This window comes from Podarcis muralis, chromosome 8, assembly GCF_964188315.1.
Source record: "Podarcis muralis chromosome 8, rPodMur119.hap1.1, whole genome shotgun sequence".
Classification (NCBI taxonomy): Eukaryota; Metazoa; Chordata; class Lepidosauria; order Squamata; family Lacertidae; genus Podarcis; species Podarcis muralis.
In genome coordinates, this window is record NC_135662.1 from 15,659,049 (window position 1) to 15,680,338 (window position 21,290).

Genomic DNA, 21,290 nt, shown 5'->3' on the forward strand with positions numbered 1-21,290 from the left:
CAGGAGTCATTTCATCTGAAATAATTTTATTTATATATATATATTCATAAATGTGTTGAATGGTCACCTTAAAATGTGAAGGTGTATTATTGCTTCACAAGTTGTGTATGTCTTTAAGGGTCAGGGCAAATAACAAGACCCAGTCTTACAGCTGTGAAACATAGCAGGTGCTGCTGAGTTGTGTTAATCAAGCTGTGTCAGCAATTGGGTATAGTATATAAGGAGCAGCACCTAGCTCTCCCATTACCCTGGGGGATGGGTTGGTGGTTGGGTCATGTTTGTTTGTTGATGTATCTAGTGTAAATGGAGTTTTTGTTTTTGTAATTAAAACCTTGTTTAAGTTATTTTTGAGTCCCTTTTTAATGCATGGTCTCCCCAGCAAGCTCTCTGCAGCGCTACTGAACTGCAAATAACCATCAAAATGTACCAAGCAAGCACGTACATCAGTATATAAACCACATGTCTGAAACCCCACAGAAAATCCTGAAACCATTTTGTCCCTCCCAAATTGACCGCAAACATTTCTCTGCAAGGCCGAAGGAAAATGGAAAAGCCTCCCCATTGTCTCCTCCTTCACAAATCCTGTCTTAAGGGTATGTCTGTGTATGAATAGGGTGAGCCTGTGACCTGGCTCAGGAACTAAGTATTTGTCATTACAAAAGACTGGCCAGGCTCCCCAGGGTATCCAATCAAGTGACCATTAAAGAGGTAACCTGCCAGAAAGGAGATAAACAACGCACTCAGATTTCTGTTGTAGACCGCCCTTTCTGTGATGTAGGTATGATGTATCTGGGGGGTGGTCTTGAGCTACACCCCTTCTGTGATGTAGGTATGATGTTTCTTGGACTCCAGGGTGGGCAATTTAAAATGTCTATATAAGGGCGGACACACCTTGGTTCTGGGTCCTCTTCCTTTCTTGGGTGTGAGAGGAGCACCCTGTTGCAACAGTTCAATAAAGATCAGGCTTACTAGCTGCTTTGCTTCTCAATATACTCTGGTTGGCCTCTGTTATTTTCTCCGACCGATGGAGAACCTACAAAGGACTCTATAAGGGCTCCCTCTATAAGGGAATAAGGGCAGATTTTTGTTTATTACACATTTCTGGAGTCTGGGGCCTATCCTGGAGGGCCATGCCTTTAAGGCAAGATAAACATCTCACTGCTGATCAGATGCTCTTTGGGATGAGACCAAATAAAATGCAACTGCCTAGAAAACAGGCCATAGAGTCTATGTAGTGAAACCAGCTCTTATGAAACTGTGCATTTACCACAAAGGCAAATTCCAAGTCACACATTTGCAAATAGCACTAGCGCAAATAAGAGAGGGTTACTTGCACTTTGTGTAAACAGAAAGGGGGAGTGTTTCGTTTATAAAAAGTCACATCTCGACAATCTATCGTAATTGTGAGGGGGTTTTTAAAACAGGAGTTTGTTCACGCATTCAGATTCAGAGCTTGTAAATAGCTGCCATTGTCTAAAGAAACAGGGTTTGGCTGAAGAAAAACATTGTTGAGAAAGTAGGGTCATTTATGGGTCACAGTGCTGTTGTCTTGTGGCACTGTGAAGTTGAATCCAGAAAAGTCAGCAGTTCTTATGGTTGACTGATCCAAGCGATCTTCTGTTTAGCAGTGTGGCCTGCCTGTCCTGTCACCCACGCTAGATCTAACCTTTTACAGCTACTGAAGCAATGCTGGAAGACCAGCGAATGAAGGCACAATCACAACCAGGGATCTACCGGAATAAGAAAGCAGTGCCCTTTCTTCTCTTTAAATCTCACAATGTTCTCTCTGTAACAGAGAGCCGGTCCCATGTCACATGGGAGGTCCTGTGCCTCCCCATTCCTTTTTGAGTCATGCAAAGAAACACACCTTTGTGTGTGATTTCACACAGGGAGGGGTGCACCTGTCAATGATTGTTTCTCTCACTTTCTAATTCCTCAGTTCCTGTGTTCACTTCCTCACATTGCCACATCTGTTTGTGAATTTAGCACAGTCCTCGTGAAAATTTAGCAGCATTTTGGTAAAAAAATTCACGATATACTGTTCTATGCAATTTTGCCTAGCGTGACATTTTTTGCAACGCAATTTCCACTAGCGTAATGCATTTGGGTATATTATTTTCACTTGCATGTGCATATTTATGTGTAAATTTCACTCTAAGGTAAAGGTAAAGGTACCCCTGACCATTAGGTCCAGTCGTGGCCGACTCTGGGGTTGCACGCTCATCTCACTCTATAGGCCGAGGGAGCCGGCGTTTGTCCGCAGACAGCTTCCGGGTCATGTGGCCAGCATGACTAAGCCACTTCTGGCGAACCAGAGCAGTGCACAGAAACACCATTTACCTTCCCGCTGAAGTGGTACCTATTTATCTACTTGTACTTTGATGTGCTTTCGAACTGCTAGGTTGGCAGGAGCAGGGACTGAGCAATGGGAGCTCACCCAGTCACGGGGATTCAAACCGCCAACCTTCTGATCGGCAAGTCCTAGGCTCTGTGGTTTAACCCACAGCGCCACCCGCGTTCCTTTTCACTCTACTATATGATTATTATTATTATTATTTACTTATTGCGTTGTTTCTTTCGCTGTGCATTTCCTTGCGAAATAACCATCTGCTTTTATTAGCACTATTGGCAGGTGTGGCTTTGATCCTGCAAATGTTTTTCCCATATACTTTCCCCAGTCTGTCTTTAACCTCAGGCAGGTGAGAGTGAAGCTGTAAGTAGGGAGTTTTAGCCTCCATTTTACCTCCAACAACTGAGGGAAAAAATGATTATGCACATTTACTTCTCTGCTTGTACATGACTTTACTCCTCGGCCAACACCTGCATAGCCCAACTTTATACGAGAGACCATTTTCAAATTTATATTATAAATTATGAAAATTCGTCAGCATTTTAATATCCCCCACCCAATTAAACACATTTTATACGCAGTTTGCTTTATTTGCATTTTTGGAAGCTTACATTTTGGGGGGCCCACATATAAGGAAATTTGATATATTATTATCACTAATATATGCATTATTATGTACACCGTAGCTCAGAATATGCATGTTTGTACACAGTACTTGACTGGAAAACTGCACTGCAAAATTCGTAGGTGTGTGAATTTCAAAGGCTGGCTGTGTTTGGGGGGGGGGGAATGTGAATTAAACAGTTTCTCGTTGAAATGCAAAGAAAGTTTAATTTCTGCCCTATCTGAGAACACAGAACCAGGTACAGTATAACGTGAATCAGCAGGCAAGCAGATAATTCCCAGAGGGAATTATACAAGGACCTATAATAACATGCACAAATTCACCCTACCCTCACTGTATGGCACTGCAGAGCTAAATTGTGACCCATTTTCCCTAAGCAGCAGAGGGGGAGGGGGAATGGCAAGAGATTAGTAAGTAAGTCACAGGATGATATTACCTAAAAAGAAATAAATAAATACAAGAGCCAAACTGAGAGTTGGAGGAAAACGCTAGATTGTCTCGGGAACAAAGAAAGCCAGCGGATTTTATGCCGGAGAATAAATTAAGAGACGCCAGAAAGAATATGCTGAGATAAGCATTATCCGTGCCTTTGCACTGTGCAGTTTCCCTTAATGGAATGCAGTGGGAACAGTACCAACCCCCTAAATACTTCATAAAGATGTCATCTCACATAGGCATCAACCATCAGGCAGCTGACTCTGTGAAAGCCCCTTTGCTTAAGCTCTTTTTAAGCCGTAAAATGTACTTGGAAGAAGGTGCTGCACACATAAAACTGTTTCGCTGCTGTGACAGCGCTGGGATGGATTCCTTTGCAATGCAAAGAGCGACGCTTCGTCGTGTCACAGAGAATGCCGTTTCCTGAAACTGTTGCAGATTTTGCCACTGGCTTGAGCAGCAGAGAAATGGTTGCGTCCACCTCTTTCAGTGGCTCTTATTTTTTGCGGGTGTGTGTGTGTTATTGGGTTATTGTTTTTAGTTTGATTTTATATATTGTGATCTTATATATTGTGGCCGCCGGGACCACATAACACCGGTTCTGATAGATCTGCATTGGCTCCCAGTACGTTTCCGAGCACAATTCAAAGTGTTGGTGTTGACCTTTAAAGCCCTAAACGGCCTCGGTCCTGTATACCTGAAGGAGCGTCTCCACCTCCATCGTTCAGCCTGGACACTGAGGTCCAGCTCTGAGGGCCTTCTGGCGGTTCCCTCATTGCGAGAAGTGAGGTTACAGGGAACCAGACAGAGGGCCTTCTCGGTAGTGGCGCCCACCCTGTGGAACACCCTCCCTTCAGATCCTTCAGATGTGAAGGAAATAAGCAGCTATCCTATCTTTAAAAGACATCTGAAGGCAGCCCTGTTCAGGGAAGTTTTTAATATTTAACACTGTATTGTTTTTAACACTTGATAATTTATTATTATTATTATTATTATTATTATTATTATTATTATTAATCTATTCTGTGAACCGCCCTGAGATTCCGGGTATAGGGCGGTATAGAAATCCAATAAATAAAATAAAATAATAAATTGTTCAGGGTGTGAGCAATTGCAGAGGAAATCAGCCCAATAGCTGAAGAATTGGTCACTTCATTTTCACACGCACCAACCTCCATGGGCTTAACTGTGTTATTATCCCTTCTATGTTTGTTTGTTTTTTACATATATAAATTTTTATTAGTTTTCAACATATCATTTTCAACAATAATTAAACATACTTTCATATCTTATACCATTCTTTTTTTACTTCCATCAATCACATCTGAAAATTTTCCAATCTGTTCACTAAATATACATTTCTTACTTCCACAATTACAATAACTGATATCTCTATTCTTTCTCTACTTTCTAATGCTTCATACATTTCTCCTTACAAAACTTCTTGTAGTCCTACTAGCGTAATTTGCTGATTACAGTTGCTCTTCAAATAGTTTGTATATTTCTTCCAATCTTCTGTAAATCTCTGGTCCCGCGGGTTTCAAATCCTTCCTGCCATTTTATCTTATTATCCCTTCTATGTAACCCAGGGCCGACCCACCCATTAGGCAACTGCCTCAGGCGGCAGGATCCACTGGAACAGCAGATCCCAATGTCAATCTCCTTCCGCCCTTGTTCCTGATGTAGATCTTCCCTCACTCCCCCTTCCTTGGCACTGAGAGAAGCATCATTTTGGAGTCCACCTCAGGTGCCCAAATGTCTTGAATGGCCCGGTATGTACCTCATAAGTATATCAGGACCCCAGTACCTCAAAGACCGCCTCTCCCCCCATGAACGAACATGGACCTGCGTTCATCATCAGAGGCCCTACTTTGTGTGTCCCCTCTGAGGGAGGCGTGGAGGTGGTGACAACAGTCCAGACCTTCTTAGTGGCAAACTCACTCCCCAGGGAGGCACGTCTGGTGCTCGGATGCTGGTGGCGCTGTGGTCTAAACCACTGAGTCTCAAGGGCTTGCTGATCGGAAGGTCAGCAGTTCGAATCCCCGTGACGGGGTGAGCTCCCATTGCTCCATCCCAGTTCCTGCCAACCTAGCAGTTCGAAAGAATGCCAGTACAAGTAGACAAATAGGTCAACACTGTTTCCATGCGCTCTGGTTTCCGTCACGGTGTCTTGTTGAGCCAGAAGTGGTTTAGTCATGCTGGTCGCACGACCCAGAAAGCTGTCTGTGGACAAATGCCAGCTCCCTTGGCCTGAAAGCAAGATGAGCGCCGCAACCCCATAGTCGCCTTTGAGTGGACTTAACCATAAAAGGGGTCCTTTTTACCTTTTACCTTTACGTCTGGTGCCATCAGTATATGTTTTTTGGGGGGGAAGGCAAAAACATTACAGTCATACCTTGAAGTAGCTTCAGGTTAAGCATTTTCAGGTTGCGCTCCACAGCGACCCGGAAGTAACGGAGCGCGTTACTTCCAGGTTTCACCACTTGCGCATGCGCAGACACTCAAAATGACATCACGTGCATGCGCAGAAGCGGCAAATCATGACCCGCAGATGCACGGACGCGGGTTGTGTTTGCTTCAGGATGCGAACGGGGCTCCAGAATGGATCCCGTTCACATCCAGAGGTACCACTGTATTGTTCTGTCAGGTATTTGAATCTGATTTTCTTTTAATACATTTTAGCGGGATGGGATTGAGTTGGATTTTGTGTGTGTGTGTGTCGTCTATCCTTGTTTTTAATGTTCATATTTTTTAGTGGCTTTGTGTTTTGCTTTTCTGGAAAAAAGTGACTAATAAATATAGTAAATAATGAAATGATAATTCCTCACTCATGGGAAGACGTCCTATGGGAGGTGCAGCCGATGGCTACTATAGAGAGGCCCTTCTCAGTGCTGGCACCAAGAGTAGAATGAGGACCCAGACAGGCTCACTTGCCTTTCAGCAGCAGGCAAATACATTATTTCTCTCTCTTTTTTTTTTTTTACCTATTTCATAAAATTTCTATACTACTTGATTTTATTTATTTTTATTTTCAATTTGGTATTAATATTTTATCAAAAGCATTTTGATTATAAAGAAAAAAAGGGATACAGAAAAAAAAGAAAAACAAGAAAGAAAACAAAGAACAAAAAAGTGTAGGAAGAAACAAATACAAAAGTGGAAATGACTGTAAAAACACCACCACAAAACCTCAAAGAGGCACTATCACTGATCCTTATGAACATTAGTTACCAGCTGAAAACAGTTTCATTCACACAAGCATTTTCCTGGTTAAGAGTGTTGGGTTGTTTTCTGATTTATTTATTTTTATTTGGCTTTTTTATTTTATTTTTTTATTTTATATGCTTTTATTTATTTTTATTTTTTATTATATGTTATTTTTATTTTTTATTTGGTTTTATTGTTGCTCTGGTTGCTGTCAGCTACTCACGACCTTGCTTTCCGATGTTTTGATGAAATGGTTCCATTTTTTTAAAAAAATGGTTTTTATCGAAACCTTCTCTGGGATCACTTACCGCTTAAATAAAACCAGTGGGTCAGGAGTCCATGCCCATTTGCGCTGCGATACGCATTCAGGCGCAAGGTCTCCTGTCACACAATACGCCTGTCGCTCAAGCACTGCCACAGCTTGCCACAACACGGACCACCCCACCCCCCAAAAAAGAGGGGGTCGGTGAGTATACAGAGCGCTCTTGACAAAAGCTTCTTGGTCACGGCGATATGAATATACAAGAGATCTTTGCTTATATGTGAGCAAAACAGTGGGTGAAGTTAAGGCCACTTTAACCTTGAGCTCTTACTTATTACAAAAAGATGGGCCTTGTTAAAAATTTATTGATGAACATGGCCGTGTATCAACATGGCATTTTAGCTACTACTTTGTGTTCACCCTTTGCACAGATACACAATAAAGTTGTTGTGTGACTGAGGGTGGAGAAGCCTTCTGGCTTATCAGAATGAGGCCAAATTTGACAAGCAGAAAAATTCATGCACAATTCTTGTGCACCCAAACTGAACAGGATTGAACCTCCCCACACACCAGCCAATGCATGGTCAACCCTGCTTTGCACAATGCTTCAGAAGCTCCTGGCTACTGGCGTCTGCAAAACCCTTTTTGGCCGAATCCTGCCCCACAGGGTGTGGGTTGCAAAGGGTGTGGGTTGCCCCCAACGCCCCGATGTGCCAAGTTTGGCCCATGTGTCAAAGATCTCCTTTGCTGGAGAAGAACGCCGAGATAGTAACGTTTTCTTTTGCACGTGGCCACAAACAAATCCCGTTTTTAAAAAGGTTTATTCAAAAACTCAACTGACATATATAAATCAAACAGTACCAGAATACCTTTGCTATGTATAGCTTACACGGTCTTGTGGAAAACATATAAATATGTATACATTCGAAAAAATTATGGCACACCTTTCCTCATCGGAGCGAGAAATTACAAAGCTGGCACAAATATCTCCCCCTCTTGCGAAATTTATCACATTTTACCATAGCTCAAAGCAAGGCTATATCCAAATGTGCATTTTCTCTGCACAAACCGAAGTGAATTTCTCTAAAGTCACATTTGAAAGGGTCAAGTACAAGTATTGAGTGTTTGAATCTTGCTGTTGAAGATATGCTGCCAAATTTTAAACACACACACGCACACACACACACCATTTTCTAAAAGCTTCAACCAGGAATTGGGTTTTTAAAGGGGGATTCAGACATTTCAATCTAGGGGCTTCATCATGGTCTGCGAATCTGAATTTATGCTGAAAAAGACAATATTTTGGATTTGGACCTAATGTGAAAAACCTGCTTATTGCAGCAGAAGTGAATTCAGCGTCCACATCATGAGAAATAATTCATTTCCCCCCCAAACTACCTTCAACAACCTGGAAAAAAAAATCAACCCCCAAATCCTGTTGCCTAACCCCCTTAATATTTTGCAAAATTGGCTCTAAGGTAGGATTGGCTCCGTGGTTTGACGTAGTTCATTCAGCATTCTCCAAAACAATGATTCGGATGTGAGTTTACAAAAAGTGAAAGCTCTGCTCTTTTAAAAGCAAGCGCGTATTACTCAACAGTGGGAGAAGCACATTTTAATGCAAGTATGGCTGCAGCTTCCTCTATTTTTAGCGTTTCGAAAACGAGGCTAAACAAAGCCTCTCAGATCCAGTCATTCCACCCAAACGGTATACCTAATAGGCTCTTTTAAGCCACTGAGCATCATACTGTTAGGTATCGCTGTGCTATTAAAGCCACGCTTTTCAGGGAACTATATGGCCTGTGAAAGCTCAGATAATGCACGAGTTTGAAGGATTTTTACATTCACCACAATCCCGGGAGGTAGATCGTTATTGTCCTCATTTTTAAGATGCGGCATTGAGACTGAGAAATATTTTATTTGCTCATATTTACATCCTGCCACTTCTCCAGAGCTCAGGGTAACACGCAAGGGAGTTATCCCATTTTAGCCACACATGGGCTAGGATGAGAGATAGTGACTTGCCCAGGAAGCTTGAGGAGAGATGCAAACCCAGATCCTCACAGTGCATCTCCAGGGTCTCTGCCTGAAGCTTTTCTCATCACTACTTGCTTGGCTGTAGCTGCCAAGAGTTGAGTCTGGGACCTTCTACATGCAAAGCATGTGCTCTGTCATTGAACAATGGTCAGTGGATAGAGCATGGGACTCTTGGGATGTGGGTTCAAGGCCCCACATTGGGCAAATGTTTCCTGTGTTGCAGGTTGTTGGACTAGATGACCCTCGGGTCCCTTCAAACTCGACGATTCTGCAACTTAAGACTTAACAGTGCCAGAAAATGCACGGGGTGTATCCAAATTGTTCACTTAGGCCACATTTGCTGTATGGCGCTGTGGGTTAAACCACAGAGCCTAGGACTTGCCAATCAGAAGGTTGGCGGTTCGAATCCCTGCGACGGGTGAGCTCCCGTTGCTCGGTCCCTGCTCCTGCCAACCTAGCAGTTTGAAAGCACCTCAAAGTGCAAGTAGATAAATAGGTACCGCTCCAGCAGGAAGGTAAACGGCATTTCCGTGCGCTGCTCTGGTTCGCCAGAAGCAGCTTGGTCATGCTGGCCACATGACCCGGAAGCTGTATGCCGGCTCCCTCAGCCAGTAAAGTGAGATGAGCGGCGCAACCCCAGAGTTGGTCACGACTGGACCTAATGGTCAAGGGTCCCTTTACCTTTACACCTCCTTTTAATTTATTAGAATTTGATGTTCTGCTACAGCATCCTGAAACAATGCACACACACCACCTGGTAATGCTTTCAATTGGCACATTACAAGTGCGAATGAAAATATACGATGCGGCCCAGTTCCCAAGGTGAAAGTCCTTCGGATGATCTCAGCGGTGGCTCCGTTGCAGAAATAAAATTGTGAAGGAAAACAGGAGCGGCATAGCATTGGGGAAACCTGCAAGGATGCGATTCCTGACATGATTCTGACCCTTCTGTTGGTACCACAGCCATCTGTGATGCAGGCCACCTGAGATGGCTACATCCTGGATATGCAGTTGGCCCACAGCATAGCACAGGGGAGTCTGCACATCAGTACCATGGGTACAAACATTAGCTGAAGAGCGTATCCACCCAAGTATTTATTACTGGTAAACTGGGGGTGGAGGGGAGGGAGGAAAGTACTTCGAAGGCAGGATAATTGTCTCAGAGAAGGTATATGTCCTCATCTCAAAGTGTCCTCCTCAAGGCTCTATCTCCTCCATCACTTCCATGACGATGGTTCGAGGACCAGTCAGGATGAGGTTGCTCACTGTCCTGTAGTCTGCATGGAGGACGTTCAGCCCATTCACCGAAACCACAAACTGGCAGACCTAAAAGAAATGGGGGGAGAAAGAGGCAAGGATGCTCTTAGTGTTGGGCAAAGGCAACACATTCTGCTCCAGGGGCCCAACACCAAATGCAGCAGAAAACACTTCAAAACTCACAGACAATGCGGGATGAACCATGTCAGCAAAACGTCTGCCATAATCTTAAATCCCAAGCACTTCTGGCCATTTTAAACCCATTAACATTACACACCATTTAATCTGATACACTGCTTACTCAAAGAACCCTGTGAATTTAAACTTTCGCTCCTTTTTTTAAAAAAGAAAGCTTATGCTCCTGTAATAAATTTGTTAGTCTACATAGTGCCACAAGATTCTTTTTGCTACATGGGCTACCCCTCTGAAAATTGTTAATAAGCTCAACGTGCTAAGCATGAGAGTTTATAATGGCAATAAAATGAAACAAAACAAAGGCTAGGAATGTGGAAGGCCTTGGCAAGGGCAAGGCTGCAGCATTGCATCATTTAACTGGAACAAACCCAAAGCACTTAATTTTACAAAGCTTTTGGGCAAATCTTAACCCATAACTTTTTAATATTCGGTTGGGAGCCGCCCAGAGTGCCTGGGGAAACCCAGCCAGATGGGCGGGGTATAAATAATAATAATAATAATAATAATAATAATAATAATAATAAATCATTACAGTGAGCCAACCGATAGTCACCAATGTCAGCATGAACTACTGTCAACAAGAGCACCTGGTTGTTTTCTTGTACAGCAAGTCAGCTGGAGAAAGGGAGGAATCGGACACAACCTTATTACAATTCAGCAGAACGCGAGCACTTCTGTCGGAGAAGCTTCAAAGTTACTGACTGTGGAACCTGAACAAACGCCTGTAAACCTAACGCTGATTTCCCATTACATGCAACAAGGAAGCAATTCCCACCACCGCCTTGGTTATTCCCGGAGGGAATATTAGAACTGGCTGTAGAAAACCTCAAGGCCAACAAAAAATATATTATTTTTAACGTCTTCCTCTCCAACACAATGGTCAGCTTGCAGATCTGGGATGCTGTGCATTTCCTATCAAAAGTTCATTAATGAATGAATAACTAAATGTATTTATATACCAGCATCTCACAAAATATCAGGGTGGTGTTATTAGTTCTGTAAATTTTAAGTACTGCAGCTTCTCCTGCCCTGTTCTTCCACTGGTCCCCTTGCCCGCCCTTCCCCCAACTTGTTATGGGGCAAAAATCTGACTCCTTATTTTATTTACTAAATTTATATTAAAAAAATTACCGCTACAGTGAGTGGGGAAAGGGGACGGATGGAGAAGCAGGGCACACCATGGCTATTTCACAAATAAACACACTAATTTGTGGTTCTCTGGAGGCAGGGATCAGGCAGTGTGACTGACAATGGTTGCCCAGAAATATCATCTGGAGAAAAATATTGGCTACTAATTGATGCCAGTTTGTTGTTGGCACCCATCTGTCTTGAGGGACAATGGAGTGTGCTTCCAGGGGTGAAGTCAAAATGCTGGAGAATCACAGCGCCTGCTGTGGCTGCAGAGAAGGGCAATTCGTGAATGCTGCCTCCCACGTTGTTTTTGTTGGCACAAAACTGTGCAGTGTGTATGTAGGTCCTGGGCTGTCCAGATGACAAGGCCCCACTCTTGGCCTTGCCGACGTGGTGCAAAGGAAAGCAGAAGAATACATTGGACACCCCTTTAGCAGGAGTTTCCAGAAGGAGGCATACAAGGCACCATCCAACCACCTTAGGGACTCCACTCTGGACGCCAGGTAGTTGGAACATCTTACACCAATTTGCACCTGTTTGTGCTCATTGCAGATATGTTCCTGGGCTCAATTCAAAGTGCTGGACATGGTCAAAGTGCTGTTGGGAAACGCCCTGGGGTCGCCTGCAAACCCCCAGAACTCCAAGCATCCTCCAATGTGCGCAGGGAGCTCAGCGTCATATACAGTGGTACCTCGGGTTAAGTACTTAATTCATTCCAGAGGTCCGTTCTTAACCTGAAACTGTTCTTAACCTGAAGCACCACTTTAGCTAGTGGGGCCTCCTGCTGCCACTGTGCCGCCACCACGCGATTTCTATTCTCATCCTGAAGCAAAGTTCTTAACCCGAGGTACTATTTCTGGGTTAGCGGAGTCTGTAACCGGAAGCGTCTGTAACCTGAAGCATATGTAACCCGAGGTACCACTGTATCAGCTTGATATATGCACACTAATTTTCTGGCATAACAGCAAGAAGAGCGAGACATCGTAGATCTAAACTACTATTTATTTACACACTATATACAGACTACAGCATAATGGCGACCATTCTCCTCAGCTCCGAGAAAACAAAAAAAAAAAGTGAAAGTACGTTACAAAGTACACACAGTGGAAGAGAGATAAGGCTGTCTTCCATTCCCACAGTCTTCTCAGACAGGCGTGTGATTCACACCAGTCACATTTGCAGCATTGGCTGCATGAAACACTAACATGATCTTCCCTGTTTCTCCAGATCAGTCTGTTAGGACCCTAAGATTGACATCAGAAGGTCTCAACTGAAGTGTCTGCCAGTGAAGAAGAGATGTGGCTGTGGGTGGGTGGGTGGCACTGCTCACATGACCTTTTTGGTGGTGGCCCCACAGGGCTCATCCATAGCTGCCTAGGCCTTGAAGGCCTCTCTCTTCCCTAAGGCCTTTGCTTTCCTTTGTGGGTTGTTAGGCGTTTAATGTCAGGAAATGGCTGTTTTAAAATTACTAGAGCCCATTTGAATCTCAATTACATTTTATATCTGTTGTGATACCACTTTGTTGACCATAGTTCTCAAAGTGTGGATCCTAAGGGAGAAGAGTCGGTGGAAGAAGATTGGAAGAAATTTAAAGACTATTTACAGAAACACTGCAAAATTAATGAATGTTAGAATGATGTTGGATTGAAGTTAAGCGGTTTTTAGTAGCAATGTTATAAAGGAATATGTAAAATGGTTTGTTAACAGGTGATAATATAAAGCTATAATATATTAAGATAAAAGATTAAGATAAAATCAAAGAGGGAAAGGATTTGCTGAATTAACTAATTGAACTGGAATACAAAAAAGGGAGGTGTGAGGAGGTCAGGGAAACAAGCAAATGAAAGATAAGATTTGGAAAAACTGATCTGTTTTTAACTGTTTTTACTTTGTATTTTCTTTTTCTTTTTTTTCTTATTTTTGTAAAATGTTGAAACTTTAATAAATATCTTTTTTTAAAAAAACCAAAGTGTGGATCCTAAAGCAATAAATAAATAAGTGGGGCAGGAGCATGGCCCCACTCTCTTGCAAGTAATATGTGAAAGAGGCTTAAATGCTTGTCTAAAGCATCATATAAACCTTTTTTGTGTGTGCCAAAGGTCTAATCTGATTAGTCTGCAGAGAACTCCTTCCTTCTTCCTCATCTGCAGAGTGAAACTTTCTGCAGACAGGGGCTCATTCACCATGCTCTACACCAGTAACATATTTTGCTCCCCATTCCTTTAAAATCCACCCTTAGGAGGAATCTTTTTCTGCATACTACATTTTACTGTGTATGTGAGTATGTCTAGCTAGTGCACCATTGGCTAAAAAGAGTGGGCGGTGTGGATGCAGGCAGCAATCCAGCTCTTGCATAAACACAAGATTGCATCTCCAGAGAACTGGCATTAGCTTTCAGCCTTTAAGGCTCAAAACATGCCTAGTGTCATGTTCGAGACTTTCTGCAGAACGCTTGCTGCAAACCAGGTTTCAATTTGTGGAGGTGAGAAAAAACAACTTTGTCTAAGGAGAAATAAATAAACTCCTGTATTATTACTCCTTCTGTCCCGAGGTGCTATTTTCATTCAGATAAAACCCATCGCTGAGTGCCTACTGCTTTGGTAAAAGGGGAGAGAAAGCAGCCTGTTTGTAGGAAAGCTGCATTGAGAGCTAAAACGTAGAATCATAGAATCATAGAATCATAGAGTTGGAATAGACCACAAGGGCCATCGAGTCCAACCCCCTGCCAAGCAGGAAACACCATCAGAGCACTCCTGACATATGGTTGTCAAGCCTCTGCTTAAAGACCTCCAAAGAAGGAGACTCCACCACACTCCTTGGCAGCAAATTCCACTGTCAAACAGCTCTTACTGTCAGGAAGTTCTTCCTAATGTTTAGGTGGAATCTTCTTTCTTGTAGTTTGGATCCATTGCTCCGTGTCCGCTTCTCTGGAGCAGCAGAAAACAACCTTTCTCCCTCCTCTATGTGACATCCTTTTATATATTTGAACATGGCTATCATATCACCCCTTAACCTCCTCTTCTCCAGGCTAAACATGCCCAGCTCCCTTAGCCATTCCTCATAAGGCATCGTTTCCAGGCCTTTGACCATTTTGGTTGCCCTCCTCTGGACACGTTCCAGTTTGTCAGTCTCCTTCTTGAACTGTGGTGCCCAGAACTGGACACAGTACTCCAGGTGAAACGTCTACAGTTTGCATCCAGTTTGCTGAGTCAAGGCAATGTTGGAGTGCCAAATGGGAAGGGAATATGCATAGACAGGTTAGAACAAAACATTGGTTATTTACCATGAACATTCTCAACAGAGGCATGGAGGAAGCATCCAATAAACCGTGGGACAACACTCCCACTGGCCTGACTTTCTGCCTCCTGTTCTGACCATATCTGAGCCAGAGACAGAGCAGGCAGAGAAGTACAGGTGGACAAAGGCAAGAAGACAGCCTAAGAAAGAAGCGAGGAAGAAGTAATCCCTCTGAACAAATGTGGCACAAACCAAATGCTGGAGGTCAAGTCCGTATTCAACCACCTGTATAGGGTGGGTAGGGCAGGATGTTTAAAAAGGTAAAGGTACCCCTGCCCGTACGGGCCAGTCTTGACAGACTCTAGGGTTGTGCGCCCATCTCACTCAAGAGGCCGGGGGCCAGTGCTGTCCGGAGACACTTCCGGGTCACGTGGCCAGCGTGACATCGCTGCTCTGGCGAGCCAGAGCCGCACACGGAAACGCCGTTTACCTTCCCGCTAGTAAGCGGTCCCTATTTATCTACTTGCACTTTGACGTGCTTTCGAACTGCTAGGTTGGCAGGCGCTGGGACCGAGCAATGGGAGCGCACCCCGCCGCGGGGATTCGAACCGCCGACCTTTCGATCGGCAAGCCCTAGGCGCTGAGGCTTTTACCCACAGCGCCACCCGCGTCCCGTCAGGGCAGGATGTTTAGAACTTGCCTAAACGAAGCTTCAGGTGCGATGCGGGTGGCACTGTGGTCTAAACCACTGAGCCTAGGGCTTGCCGATCGGAAGGTCGGCGGTTCAAATCCCTGCGATGGGGTGAGCTCCCGTTGTTCGGACCCAGCTCCTGCCCACCTAGCAGTTCGAAAGCACACCAGTGCATGTAGATAAATAGGTACCACTCCGGCGGGAAGGTAAATGGCGTTTCTGTGCACTGCTCTGGTTCGCCAGAAGCGGCTTAGTCATGCTGGCCACATGACCCAGAAGCTGTCTGTGGACAAACGTCGGCTCCCTCGGCCTATAGAGCAAGATGAGCACACAACCCCAGATTCGTCCACGACTGGAACTAACGGTCAGGGGGTACCTTTACCTTTAAACAAAGCTTCATTGGAAGCACATGACAGGTGGCTATACTAGAATGCTGCACCGGCCATTCATTATCTGGAGTACCAGCCATTCAGAGAAGTAGTCCATCTTCTTCTGCAGGGGTTGGTTACTACGCCTATCTGAGCACCATTCTTTGCAGGGCGCCTTGGGATCTAGCTGTCATGTGCCATGAGTCACGGCTTTCTGATAAATCTCCAGAACTGCTGCCTCTCTCCCTCCCGGAGCATCAAGCATCTGGGAGATCACATAGATACCAGACCGGACCAACTGTTTCTCCTGGAGGAGCAGATTCGGAAGATAACTCAGGAATGTCCTTACTCAATGCATAGACTTCAAAGGATTTGATGAGTTTACCTGACCTCCCAGGCTCAAGATATCCTGAACTGAGGATTTCACACGCTCCCATTGTCATAGTTGCTCTTACCCCATCAGCCTAGCACCTGCCCCCTCCTTCTGAGGTTTGCCACTCCTTCAGCTGAGGGAAAGATCCAACTACAGTGGTTCCTCGGGTTAAGAACTTAATTCATTCTGGAGGTCTGTTCTTAACCTGAAACTGTTCTTAACCTGAGGTACCACTTTAGCTAATGGGGTCTCCCGCCGCTGCTGCTGCGTGATTTCTGTTCTCAACCTGAAGCAAAGTTCTTAACCCGAGGTACTATTTCTGGGTTAGCAGAGTCTGTAACCTGCAGCATCTGTAACCTGAAGAGTCTGTAACCCGAGGTACCACTGTAACCTGTTGAAAAGCTCACTGCTTCGTGATCCTTCCTGGATATTGCGGGTAACCAGTGCAAACTTCTGACGCCCCAGAATTTCATTTCAATGTAAAAGCCTAATTAAATAATCCTAATGGCAAGGGTGCCTTTAAACATGTGAAAAATGCCTTCTCCCATACACTGAACAGTCACAACAGAACCCACACATCTGGGATTATAAGGGAAGATTTACAGGTCAGAGGACGCCAGTTCTAAGCAGGGGTAAGCCTGGCACTTTCTACTTTAAAGATCAAGCAATTTTGTTAATACTATTGTTTAGTTAATTGATATGACGCCAAACCAGAGTTTTTCAGATTAGAACAGTAAGGCTAATGAGGCTCCTTGAAGTTCGCCGACATTGATTTCCAAGTTAACAATTTGGGGAAGTAAACATGTCAGGTAAACAGAACATGAGCCGTAAACTTGTTGACCTAATTTAATGCGCAGGTTGTAAATTTGATGGCGTAATGGTTAGTCTTTGGGTTGGTTTTTTTTCCAGAGAAATGACTACGAGAATTGTTGTTTTCATTTCCTGCACATGTGAATGAAGTGGGTGGGAAGACCCAAATGGATCACAGCATCCATTTCATGCAAACTAGTTCATTTCTCCTTTCCAGTGGGCATTAACAACACCCACAGTTTATGAAAAGACTAAGCCTGAAATAATTGTAATAAATAATTAAGCTTCCGGTTCCTTTTTAATAAGCTGTAGCAGGTAATTCCCCTTTTGCTTCATAACCGATTCACACTGTGTTGCTATTCTCATTGAGTTATTTGCTCCAACATCAATATCTGCATTGCAGAGGGACGGGGCTAGATGGCCTTGGGGTCCCTTCCAACGCTATGATTCTGCTTAGCCACCATCAGTTCAGAGCCACCACTACATGCAGCACATCATGATGTGGCACAGAGGAGAAGGCTGTATCCTCCTACCTCTTTGACACAAGTCCAGCAGGTGGACCTCCACACAAGGTACATTTGCAACCTTTGTATTGCTGATTCTCCTGAGGGATGAACACCTGCATGTAGAAAGGGAACAGGTGAAATTCTCCCCATCTACATGGTGGATAAAGAGAAGAAGAAGAAGAGTTTGGATTTGATATCCCACTTTATCACTACCCGAAGGAATCTCAAAGCGGCTAACATTCTCCTTTCCCTTCCTCCCGCACAACAAACACTCTGTGAGGTGAGTGGGGCTGAGAGATTTCAGAGAAATGTGACTGGCCCAAGGTCACCCAGCAGCTGCATGTGGAGGAGCGGAGACGCGAACCCGGTTCACCAGATTACGAGTCTACCGCTCTTAACCACTACACCACACTGGCTCTCAAAGCTATACCAGTAGAATTTTTGCCTGGCATAGCAGGACTTCAGGAAACAAGAGGTGGCAACCATAACTCAAGGACAGCAACAGCAGGGCCAAAGAAACCGGGGTTGTCTACAACGCTATTAAGTTTCTGCATGAGAACAACACTCTTCCCAAACTTCCAGTGTCCAAATTGTCTTCCCGTTTGTTATGTACTGAGTTGAATAGGATCCAAATTGCAGCAGTCTGATTGGTCCTAGAACAATAGGATTCTGAATGCAGCAGTCTGATTGGTCCCAGAACAATAGGATCCAGAATGCAGCAGTCTGACTGGACCACAGGAGCCACCCAATCCAGCTCCAGGTGGAAGTGAATCCGCAACCCGATTGGCCTACAGGAGAATCCCGGAATTAGCCAATCACGTGGGTCCAATTGTGTAAATAATGTATATAAAGCAGACATTCTGGGGGAACTTCCATTCCTCCTCACTACTATGAGCTGAATAAAGAGCATGAAATCCACACTCAACTCTGAGTATTTTTCACCATTGCAGCAAAAGCTGTTGGCCAAGGGCTATTTTAAGTCATCAGCAAATGCTCCGAAAGGGCAAAAGGTCTCAGCTGTGCAGTCTGGCAACACGATGCATCTGTAATTGGGCTGCGGCCCAGGCAGGAATTTACGAGCTGAATTAACACATAAGCACAGCACTGTTTCTGCGCTGGCATATGCACTCGGAGCGGCCTCGCCACAATTTGAATAGGTACGGCTGTTGCGGCTCCCAGAACTCATGACGACAAAGAGCCCGACATGCCTTCATATCTTATGCATTCCTAATCTAGATCTTGGCCCTCCAAGCATCTTCTTACAAAAACTTTTAGAAAAAGTACTGTAGCCTTGAGATTGTCCTTGTTTATAACTAATCTGAAAAAGATAAGTGGCTAGTAACAGTCCTGTTGGTTTGACATAAGCAAGCCAAAATGGTGGGTTTATCAGAATTGTTATGGTTTTTAAGGTTGTTTTTTTAAGGGGGGCGCCGCTGCGATCCACACACGGGGGCGCCACTGTGATCCACGCCTGGGGGGCACTGCAGCAAGCTGCCCACAGCGTCCGCCTTGCAGATGCAAGCCCCACGCTGCTGTTTTGCGCAGCGCGGGGCCCCGAGCCACCGCATCGCTCCCAGGAGAGATGCGTGGCTCGGGTGAGCTGCAGGCCAGGCCCCATGGTAAGTGCTGCCCCCTCATGGATGACACCCGGGGAGAGCCGCACCCCCCGCCCTATGCCCCTGACTTCATAATAAAATAAAATAAAAAATTTATTTATACCCCACCCTTCCGGGTTCAGAAACCGGGCTCAGGGCGGCTAACAACAAATTTACAACACTTAATTGATGCAACAAAAAAATCATAAAATACAGTATAAAACGTGAATAACAATAAATTCAAAATTCAAAAATCAATATAGGGGGGAAATCCATCCAATAAACATTAGATGATCACCAGGGCTAGCTGGCTAAATTAGTCCTATTTGGGCCAGTTTGGAGACCAGGGGAGAATTAACTGTGGGATCCCAGAGCGGGTAATCTTCATAAAAAGGGGAGGGGGAGGGGGGAGGGAAGGAAGGGGAATAAAAGATCAGGCTAGGTTCAAATTGAAAACCAGGCGGAATAGCTCTGTCTTACAGGCCCTGCAGAAGGAAGTTAAATCCTGCAGGGCCCTGGTCTCATGGGACAGAGCATTCCACCAGGTCGGAGCCATCACTGAGAAGGCCCTGACTCTGGTGGAGGATAATCCTTAGGGCCCGGGACCCCTAAACTGTGATTATTCATGGACCTTAAGGTCTCTACGGGGCATACCAGGAGAGGCGGTCCCGTAAATACGAGGTGGCATTAGCTACCCCTCCCAGTTTGCAAATTTGATGAGCATCCCCTCAATTCCTTCATCCAAGTTGTTTATCAAGACAAACAACAACGGCCTAGGACAGAACCCTGCAACACTCCACTTGTAACTTTTTTCCAGGATGACAAGAAATCATTAGCGAGTACAGTTTGGGTTCGGTCCATTAACCAGCTAACAGTTACCTCGTCCAGCCCACCTTTTGCCAGTTTCTTTGCAAGAATATGATGTAAGTGTAAGTAAGTATGATGTTACCAGAGGAAGGATATGATTCAGTAGCACTTTGCTGATTAATAGCTCAATATCAACGAACACTTATAAAGATTCTTCGGCTATGCTCATGCTCTAGTGTAACAGCAGGTGAAATCTGTTATACTCTTGGCAGAGAATACAACCGATAAAAGAAATTCAGAGCCAAACTGCACAGTCAGCAGAAATCTGGAGACATTAATTATCAAAAAAAGTGATGGAGGGAAGGTGCCATTTAGAAAGGAGAAGCGGTAGTGGAGAAAAGAAGTGAGCAATCTTTCTTCCATCTTCCACAGTCCACCTGCACTTCCCTTCAGCAGATGTTTCTGTCTCTGATGCAGGATTCTCTGAAGCTTCTTAAATGTGTGGGGTGTGTATACAATTCGCAGACTCAGAACTTCTGCCAAAGCTCCACTTTGGTCCTTAGACCAGCTGCAAAAGTGCTACTAGACCATAGCTGTCAAGTGTCCCTTATTTGAAGGGACAGTCCCTTATTCTAGCGCCAGGTCCCGCTGCTGTCCCTTAAATGTCCCTTAAATGATGTCCCTTAAATTTCAAAGGAAGCAGCTCCTCTCCCTCCCTCCCTGCCGGCCAGGGAGGAGAGAGGCTCCAACTGTGGCTGTGTTGCTCACCAAATAAGAAGTCCAAGAACGACTGGGGGTGGAGCTTGCATGCCTTGTGTGTGGCTAGTTAATGCAAGCTGAGGGGTTTTTTGAATGCTGGACGCCATTTTGCTGCACGTGCTGCTGCAAACTTTGCAGTGCAAAGCCAGGCCGGGGAGCCATCTTAAGTTGAGGCTGCATAGGCCTTGTGGTGCACGTGATTCAGATTCTATTCAGTTGAACCTCTGGTTACAAAGTTGGTTGGACAATGTTCTCGAAGCTACCAGCATGAGTTTGACCAGACTGCAGGAGGACAGGAAGACTGGAGTGCCTGGAACAAGTGAGGCTGCATGTCCCTTATTTTGGCTGCTGGTCCCTTATTTTCAAGGCTGCTGGTCCCTTATTTTCAAAACTGTAAGTTGACAGCTATATACTAGACCAATGCCAGTTCTGTTTCACCTGTCGTATTATTTAAAGAAAAGCCATCGAGTAAAACCATATCAGAAAACAGCTGATGTTTGTTCAAACTCCCAGACAACAACAAAAAAGTAGGAGAGATGTGTCACCCAGCTTACACTATCTGCTCTGTCTCCAAAGTAAGAACCAACACTGTTTTTCATCGTACAGCTAGCATATTGGCCATATTTAGCAACACAATAAGATTAA

General features: G+C 44.5%; 1 protein-coding gene across 3 annotated transcripts in view; it reads right to left on the reverse strand.

Annotated features, from left to right (window-relative positions):
* Window positions 1-7,681: 7,681 nt before the first annotated feature.
* The window catches only part of DEPTOR (DEP domain containing MTOR interacting protein), a 65,521-nt gene continuing 51,912 nt past the window's right edge, over window positions 7,682-21,290 (reverse strand). For all 3 annotated transcript variants that reach the window (XM_077932753.1, XM_028736228.2, XM_077932752.1), the window contains exon 10: window positions 7,682-10,242. In XM_077932753.1, coding sequence (XP_077788879.1) covers window positions 10,114-10,242 — 129 coding nt within the window. In that variant the 3' untranslated portion in view covers window positions 7,682-10,113. The remainder of the gene's footprint in view (window positions 10,243-21,290) is intronic.